This window comes from Physeter macrocephalus, chromosome 14 (assembly GCF_002837175.3).
Source record: "Physeter macrocephalus isolate SW-GA chromosome 14, ASM283717v5, whole genome shotgun sequence".
NCBI classification, from domain to species: domain Eukaryota; kingdom Metazoa; phylum Chordata; class Mammalia; order Artiodactyla; family Physeteridae; genus Physeter; species Physeter macrocephalus.
The window spans coordinates 98,978,191-98,987,063 of NC_041227.1; the positions used below are offsets into that span (position 1 = coordinate 98,978,191).

General features: G+C 41.4%; 1 protein-coding gene across 1 annotated transcript; it reads right to left on the reverse strand.

The window, feature by feature from the left end:
- Positions 1-587: 587 nt before the first annotated feature.
- On the reverse strand, positions 588-4,513 carry PEX12 (peroxisomal biogenesis factor 12). Its single transcript, XM_007105562.4, has 3 exons — positions 3,845-4,513; positions 2,994-3,547; positions 588-2,175 (listed from the first exon to the last, which is right to left on the reverse strand). Exons 1-3 carry the CDS (start codon positions 3,968-3,970, stop codon positions 1,776-1,778), a joined length of 1,080 nt encoding a protein of 359 aa, XP_007105624.1. The 5' UTR covers positions 3,971-4,513; the 3' UTR covers positions 588-1,775.
- Between the last annotated feature and the right edge of the window lie 4,360 nt (positions 4,514-8,873).

Sequence of the window (8,873 nt, forward strand, 5' to 3'; positions counted from 1 at the left end):
CACAAAAAAAAAAAAAAAAAAAAAAAAAAAAAAAAAAAAAATGTTTATTTAGCAGTGATTGTAAAATGAAAGTAATTAACATGTACATGTTTTTTGGGGGGAGACTAAGGGGAAACAGGTGTTCAGCCTAGAAAAATATTTCTCATTGGATTTCCTGTGAAGTCAGTGTGTCTTGGGTTTAACTTTGAAACAAATTAAAAATTTTAAAAATTAAAAAAGTTTACTTAATTATGGTATTTGTTCTGGTAAAACCTTGTGGTTTAATAAGAATTTTTGCAAATATCCATTGTACTCTTCTCATGGTACATAAAAGTGTTAATATTTTTAAATCTATAGGATATTCTATTTCAAAATTTAGTTCTATTATCTTAGTGCTGTCAGAAGATGTGCTTTGAATTGCTAAAATGAGTTGTATTGGACAACACCTGTCTCAGCAGAGGCACTTAAAAATCATTTTCATCCTTCCTCTTCTAGTAACGATTATTTTTTTAACCCGTATATATATATTTTTAACCCGTATGTTTTTAACCCATGTTTAACCCTGCCATTCCAGTGGCAACTTAAGTAGTGTTTGTGCAGTATTTCACTTGAGAAATAAGGTATTTCACTCAAGATTGAATTCTTGCTGTTGGAGGAGAGGATTTCTCTCCAATATTGGATTAGCAAAAAAAGCAAAATGTTAATACAGAATGCCTCAAAAAGTCAAAGGTGGCCTGAATGAAAAATTTACTCTAAATACCTCGACTAATCTTTCAGTTTCCACATAATGACATGGAACAGCTCTTTGCCAAAAAACATTTATTCTTAAAATTTACTTAAGCGTTTCGTAGAAACTTTAGTAATAGCCAGAATAATTCATGTCAGCTTAGCAAACTCTTAACAGCAAGCAGAAAGAGCTTATGAAAAGATCCTGTCTTTACACAGTCACCGTTAGGGCAGTATTTTACTTCGTCTCTTCATTAATAGCTTTGCTTTCACACTGAAGTCTTCAGACTATTCTGTATATACATTCAACCCCTATTTTCCTTTAACCAGTTTCCCAAGGAAGATATGTGTGGTTCACAAAGGGATCTTTAAAAGGTGATAAACTATAGCAAATGTTACTTAACAAATGAGTCCCAGCATATGGAAGGAGGAAGTGTTTCTAAGTATTTCTATAAAAAGCATGTCCGTGTGGGGGTGGGGCGGTGGTGGTGGGATGAACTGGGAGACTGGGATTGACACGTATACACTGATGTGTATAAAAGCGATAATTAATAAGAACCTGCTGTATAAAAAAAAATTAAATTAATAAAAGTAGGTCTATATTTCATACTGTTCGCAAACCGATAAAACCTATTCCTCATAGGCAGATAAATGCTTTCCTTTCTCAAAAGGCCTGCTTCCCCTTCACTACCCACTTTACGAGGTCTAACTTGGGTTTTTCCTGAGAGCTTCTATAACTCTTGTCCTTTAAGGAAGGGGACAGGAAAAGCTTCTGTGCCGAGTACCCTCTTTGATCCTCTTCTCTATGCTGACCCTCACATCCCCTGCCAGTCCTGATTCTCTCACTCTGACCAGCTTGGTCAACTCTAAGTAGAGGTGTCTAGGGAGCAAGCTAAAAGGTTAAGATCAACGAGTATATCCTTTTAGAGAAATCCATGTGGCTGTTTAAAGTTCATACAATTATTAATTGAGGATGAGAAGTATCAAACAATGCTATTTACCGTGCGGAAAACCAGCCCTCTGGCCTTATAGCGCAGTCATTCCGTTGTGAGATAAGGTGCTAATCCCTTTCAGTTCTCAGGGGAGTACAGTTTAATCAGATGCTGTACTTGTGTTGGATAACCTGTGATGGGACAAGCCCGGTGATTCCTCACGTAATTAAACACACAGCGATAACAAAACACGTAGCCAGAGGTGGCGAGAACGGTGTCGTTCACCCGGTTTTTACGACACAGTGGGCACACAGTCTTCATTTGGGGCAACAGGGGAGAATCAGAATTGTAGTCTAGATGTACCGGCGGTGGTGGAGTAGGCAGGGCAGTCAATGACTTGATGGTTTCTTGGTTTCCGGATGAATACCACCACTCAAGGAACTGCAGGAAGAATACACTCACCGAAAGGCCAGTAGAGAGGCATGAGGCGGCACCTCCCACAGCTTGCTTCAGAGCTGACTTTATCTTCTCGCCAACGCTGTTTGGAGAACAGAACAAGGAGGCAAAAGGAGAAACTTTATTTAGGTACAATCGCAGAACGACTAATACACATGTAATTCTTATACTTTTCATTAGAATTGTTGATTCAGCTTGGGGATTGAATAGTTGCTGGACTGGCGTTTTCTCTTTAAGTGTCTATTCGAAACAATTCCCTCTCTGACCTACCATATTTTAGGAGTTCTGGGAGCTAAGCTTTGTTTTTAATGACTAGGGTTTTGTTTGCTTTGTGTTTTGAGAAAGAAATTAATGAGCCATTGATTATATAGACCTCTTATGGGGGTGGAAGATAGTATATCCAGAAAAAGAAATAACTCACTTAAAAAACAACTCAGCAGTACTGAGGAATATATTTGAACTTGTCAGAGAACAGGGACACTAGGAGCGGGATAGCACCATGGTTAAGAGCAGTCTTTAGAATTGTACTGATCTGGCTTGACTCTCAGCTCTGCCGCCTATTAGCTGTGTGGCCTTGGCAAGGTACTCAACTGTTAGAACTTAGTTTCCTCAACTGTTAAATGGTGCTAATGCATTTATTTCATTGAGCTGTGATGAGGATTGAGATAATATACATAAACACCTAGCACGGGGCCTGGTACATAGCAAGTGTGCACAAAAATGTAGCCAGTATGATGAGGAAGGTTACCAGGATGGCAATCCTTGTTTTATGGACACAAGAATTTTTCGATGATTTTATGAAATACCCCAAAGTGGACTGAGGGAGGTAAATTTCATAAAATTGGGATAAGATTTTAGGATTTATTAATCAAATATGCTGGGGAAATGTTAAGGCCTTACCTCCCAGCCGGTTGCTGCATCATGCTGGCTTCAGCTGGTTTGTGCTCCAGAGCTTGTATATCCTGAACTGTAAGTCGACCTAACCGAACCCCAGCCAGACTCAGCAGTGGTGAGTGATGCTGAGCCTTTCCTAGGATGTATCGAAGCTGCTGTACAAGAAACCAGCCTTCCCAGGCCATGTTAACAAATGGGTAGGCTGCCAAAAAGGCTCTGTAAAATCGTTTCCAGCGGGAAGTAGGGGGATGGATGGAATATTCATCCTCTTCTCTCAGGCTAGAAATCAGCTTCTCCAGCTTCACTTTCAGATAGGGAAGAAGAACCAGGAACATAACTGACTTCCAAAGCTGCTTCTTTGGGAGACCAGCACTGGCCAGTCTCTGAAGCTTGTGTGTGTCTCCCATTACGATCCTCTTTAAGCCATAAAAGTTTTCAGAAAACGAGGCGCTGGTTTTAGACAGATACTGTTGCTGGAGCAGAAGATCTAGCAGGGTGAAGATTTCATCAAACCACCTCCACAAGAAGCCGTAGCGGGCAGGATTTGATTCTGCAAGAACCTAAAGCAAAATAAATAAATGAAATTCATTCCATTACACAGCTACTATGCCTTGTATTTATATTTCCTTTTTTTCCCTCTGAATTTCCACACTTTTCTTTCTGGGTCTACCTTAACCTCCCTGAAGTGCTGGGTATTCAGTACACACATAACAAGAGACTCCATAACCATTAAATCATGTGATGTGCATTATATGCTAATTGGTTATTTCAAAACTTAGGCCAACAAATAAATTCAGATTCTTGGCTTGGTTTTTACCCGGACATTCCTAAAACTTTTCAGAGAATTAAATCCTTACCTTGACCACATGCTGAAGAGCAGGTCTCACTGCTGTCATTAAACTGTCCTGTGCTACCACCTCGAAGATGGATGGCTGGTCATCCACCGCAGAAGCAGCTGTGATGTGAGCCCCGTGCTCAGCCATAGTTTCGTGTGTGCACTGGGTTTTACTTTGCCCACAAACTCTCTAGTAAGCATGAACTTTCTGGGGGTACCAGATGGGTGCTATTTTACAGGAACTGGGCAAAAAAGACCTCTTCCGGAGGCAGAGGGGAAGGGTCTCAAGCGAAGGTGAAGAACGAAGTTAACGCGGACACCCACGTTAGGGAAGTAGTGTGTGAGAGAGGTGAGCTGATTAATGCTGCAGCTCACAGGGAAGAGCGTGACTATGGGGGGACAGGTACGGCGAAGGAGCGCTGGCCTCTCGAGCGGCAGTCCTGGAGGCGGATAATCACGGACTGAATACGGAGGGCTCAAAAGCCAGGCGGCTCTGAGGGATCGAAGGTGCCAGTGCAGGCCGGCCTCAACGGCCTGGCTCAGCTGTGGGCTGTGCAATCCCCCCGCCCGCGCCAGTCCTTGCACGCTGACCCCAGACGAGGGACAAGGGACCCGCGACGCCGCGTTTGAAAGGAGGTCTCGGTTTTATGTCAGAAGCCGCAACCGGAAATAGAAGCCGCTTGGAAACCGGTGGCCGTGGAGAGGCGCTCTGGCCCCGAACGCGGCCCCGCGACCGGAACTAGAGAACTCTATGATCTCACAGGGGCTTCCACTTCCGCCCCCAGCTGAAAGTAAAGAAGGCTCTAACGGGCTCGGTTGGAGAGGAGTTTTCCGCTGGTTGGTTTTACTTTTCTTAGCTGGTTTTGCATCGCTGTCTTGTTGGAAAGCCACATCTCTGATGTCTCTCTACAGAGTCTTTTTGGCAGGGTGTTGGGTCGCCGCACTGACGTCTGGCGCCCGGAGCCAGAGCTCGGCCTGTTGCTGAGGCCTTTGTTCCCTGGGGCGATAGAGATAAGAGGCGAGGGACCCAAGGGAATGTGGAGATGCAAGGCTGACTTCGCTTGCGGCGGGGGTGATGGCTCACTATTTTTGCCGCCTTCGGGAAGGATTTGAAGCGACAAAGCCGAGATAGAAGCCTTAGCCTTATGGCTGCCAATTATTAAAAAAAAAAATTTCCTGCTGTTGTTCAGAACTTGGGACGATTATTTTTCATTCAAGCTGGTAGCTTAATTGTCTTCTAGGTTAGGTTACGTTCAAGCAGAACTCGAGGCACTTGCTACACTAAATGAAAATGGTTCCTACCCTCGAACACGGTAGGATGCGTCACAGCGATATGAATACAGTGCTAAAACGGAATGATGCTGTTGACTTCTAACTAGCATGAATTGGGGAGGCTTGGCAGAGAAGGTACTTTTCATTGTATACCAAAGTTAATGTAATTAACCTGACTTTTTGCAAACTGCTTTTACATCGTATGCAATTGCCTTGAGTAGCTGCAGGTTTACTGAATTTGGATAATAGTTAAAGTTCATCTCTCTCTCCAACCTCTTCCCTCAACCCCTGGGCTAAATAGCTAGAAATAGAAGGTATTATTTGCTTACTTTGTACCATAAAGGACGTTATGGTATAAAGATAGTTAATTGTTTCACATAATGAAAACGCTCGAACAAGGTTTGCGTTTAGTTGTTTAAACAGGAGAAATAAAATCTTGCAAATTAACCTTAATTATGGTTCCAAAATGTTTCAGGGAATTCCCTGGCGGTCCAGTGGTTAGGACTCTGTGCTTCCACTGCGGGATGCATGGGTTGGATCCCTGGCCAGGGGAACTAAGATCCTGCATGCAGCGTGGCCAAAAAAAAAAAAAAGTGTTTTATAGTCTGATTGGATACCTGCTGGAGAAAGTCACATTGATGGAAGATTTTACCTTACAGAGTTTTAAGAAGTAGAGATAATGTATCTATATAAAACACCTAGCTTTAGGTTCTTGGTCAGGGGTAGCTCTTAAAGAGAGGGTTTTCCTAAGTGAACAGCAAAAAGACAAAGTTGAGAAATAGCATCACCTAAGACGAGTGGGAAGTTAAACATTGGTATCAGTTAGGGTTCTTTGGTTACCAGCAACAGAAAACAGGCTAATTTAAAGTAAAAAAATTTATTAGAAGAATATGGAGTAGCTAGCAAAATAAGGAAAACCAGCTCTGAGGGAACAGGAATTACACAGTCCTACTGGATGTTTCTAGCAAGAATTAGCGAAGTGTCATACAGGCATCGTTGTTGCAATGAATGAGCTTCAACAAATTTCTGTCACTGTACTTGTGATTCAGATCCCTATTGACTGACCTTGGTTCAGATTTCATCTCCACTCCCTGTTTCACTCTTATCCAGAAGAGTGCAAGACACCTTAGTAGTCCTTTGAGAATATTCCAAAAGTAAACTGATGTTGTTATGTGAGAAAAAAGGCAGTCAAAAATAACAATGTCAGTTATTACAGCCAATATATAATAAACACCTCATCACAAATCCCACTCCCAAGTTTATGGTGTAGTAATTAAGACACAAAAATTGATTGCACTTATGTTAAAAGGTGTTAAGAGCCATCAGATAGGTTAATATGGTGAGTTTAGAGGAAGAGACAATAACAGCTGGGAGAAATGAGGCTGTTTAAAACTAGCTTAAACAGAAGCTATATTTGGCCTTTGTAACCAAAGGGAAGATCGTTTCTAACCTCACGTTTTATCTCCGCTTCTTTCTGCCAGTTGCTTTCTAATACAGCGATGTAACCTGGTATCTCCTGCATCTTATATCAGGACCAGATGTCCACTGAGAAAGTTTTGTGGATTAGGTGGACCTCAAAAGATGAGTACATTTGGGGAAAGTCACAGTCATGGTGACAGGGTTTTCCAGGCTAAGGGAGCAGCATGGATTGTATTTGAGGAGGAAATTGTTTGCTTTAAATATAGAGAGGAAAATAGACCAATAATGCATAGTCTATACTGTTGACCATAATATAGATTATGGAGGCTCTTAAATGCTAATTTTAGTACTTTGCTTGTGGACATTCATTCACTTATTCCGTGAATACTGAATACATCCTGTGCACCAAGCATTATGCTAGGTGCTGGGTGGACAGTAGTAATAAAAACAGACTTGGTATCTGCCCTCATGGAATTTACAGTCTAGTTGGGGAGAGAGATAATAAACAAGTAAAGAAACTAATATATAGTTTACAAATGGAATAAGAGGACTGTGATGGGGGGGTGGCAGTGGGGCCTGGGAGAGAAGAACCTTTTAGACTGGGTAATCAGGGAGTGCCTTTTTGAGATTACAATTAAAATGAAACCTAAATTATAAGCCAGCCAGCCCTGTGTGGAGTTGGGGAAAACGAATGTTAGGTAGGAGGAGCGGTAGTTGTGAAGGCCCTAGGATGGGAAAGAGCTTGGCCGATTTGAGAGCTGCAAAAGCTAGCAAGAGGTGAAGTGGAGAGGAAATGAGGAGTGACTGAAAAGGATAAAATGATATTAGGAGAGGTAGACAGGAGCCAAACCACTCATAGGCCATGGGAAGGAAACTGGATTTTAGTCAAAGTATAATGGGAGGTCATTGAAGGATTTATACACCGGAGTCATGACCAGGTTTATATTTTTAAGATGACCCCGTAATGGTTATGTGGTTACATTTACTTTGTGAAAGTTCATCAAGCTTTAAATTTTTGGTGTGCACTTTTTGGAATGTTCGTTTATACTTCAAAAAAAAAGTTAAACAAAAATCTGGCTGCCGTATGAATAATGGTTGGGAGGAGAGTTGAGGTTTCCGGTAGTTCAGGCAAGAGGCGATGGTGGCTTGGAATAGTGAGGTGAACAGAAGGGATTGGATGAATTTGAAATATGTTTTGAAGGTAGGATTGACAACTTGGAGATGGAATGAATGTGGCAGTTAAGAGAGAGAGAAATCAAGAATGACCCCCAGATTTCTGGCTAGTAATTTCTGGCAGTGTAATTTGTTCAAATAGTTGCAATCATAGCAAATATTTACATAGTCCATACTATGTGCAGGCATAGTTCTAAGTGCTTTACATACACCAATTCATTTCATCCTTGTTAATAATATTATGATTGGCTATTAGTATTTCTCCCATTTTATAGATGAGAAAACTAAAGAGCAAAGAAATGGGGAAAACTGGGAGAAGGATAGGTTCTGTACAAATTAGGAAATGAGGAGCTGTGGAAAGTTTTTGAACCGGGGAGAGGTATGAATCGAAGATTTTTCTGGTGGCATCTCTTTACAAAATCCACCTGTGTCTTCTGTGAGTTGTACCTGGAACCACATTTTTTAAACACCCCCCCCCATACTCTTATGATTTGCTTAATTTGGGTGGGCCATATGTGCAGAGTTACCCATCAGTGTGGTTAGCAATTTGGTGGTGAAGTTTGGGGACTAGGTCAAGGTTAGAGACAGATATTTTGGAGTCATATGGGTAGGAAAAATGTTTGAACCCATGGTATTGCTAAAGGGATAGTGTAAAGAAAATGTATGAGTATAGAACTTAAAAAAAAAATGCTTGCTACTTTCTCCCTCAGATACCATCCTATATCTCTTCTCTTTCAGCCGTACTTTTTTATGGAGTTATCTGTTTTCATTTCCTTACCTCCCATTTATCTTCAAACTTCTGCAGCATGGCTTTTGCCTTCATTATCTCTGCTGATGGGCTCAGCAATGACATCAAAGACCGTTGTGCTGCTAAATCCTTGGACACTTTTCGGCCCTTCCTCCTTTTCTCTATAGCAAATGTTATTGTTGACCACTCACTCATACATTTATCCATTCAACAAATTTTGGGGAGGGGGCGGCTAGGCCTCAGAGATATAGTATATAGTTCCTATACTTTCATAGAACTCTAAAAAAACATCCTAAATGATTATGACCACCTGCTTTTCTTTCTACCTCTCTACTTCTCAGTCCCCTTTGCACTTTGGTTTCCCAACTTCTGCCTCAGGCTCTCATTCTTCACATTCCTCTTCTTCTTCTTTTTTGGTTAAAGACTTTATTATTACTTA

Excerpts from the sequence above, each read along its gene's own strand:
- PEX12 (XM_007105562.4), bottom strand. The coding sequence starts at position 3,970 with ATGGCTGAGCACGGGGCTCACATCACAGCTGCTTCTGCGGTGGATGAC. Across the intron at positions 3,548-3,844 it reads CTCTTCAGCATGTGGTCAAG|GTTCTTGCAGAATCAAATCC; the intron begins GTAAGGATTTAA and ends ATTTTGCTTTAG. Across the intron at positions 2,176-2,993 it reads ATGCAGCAACCGGCTGGGAG|CGTTGGCGAGAAGATAAAGT; the intron begins GTAAGGCCTTAA and ends TTCTCCAAACAG.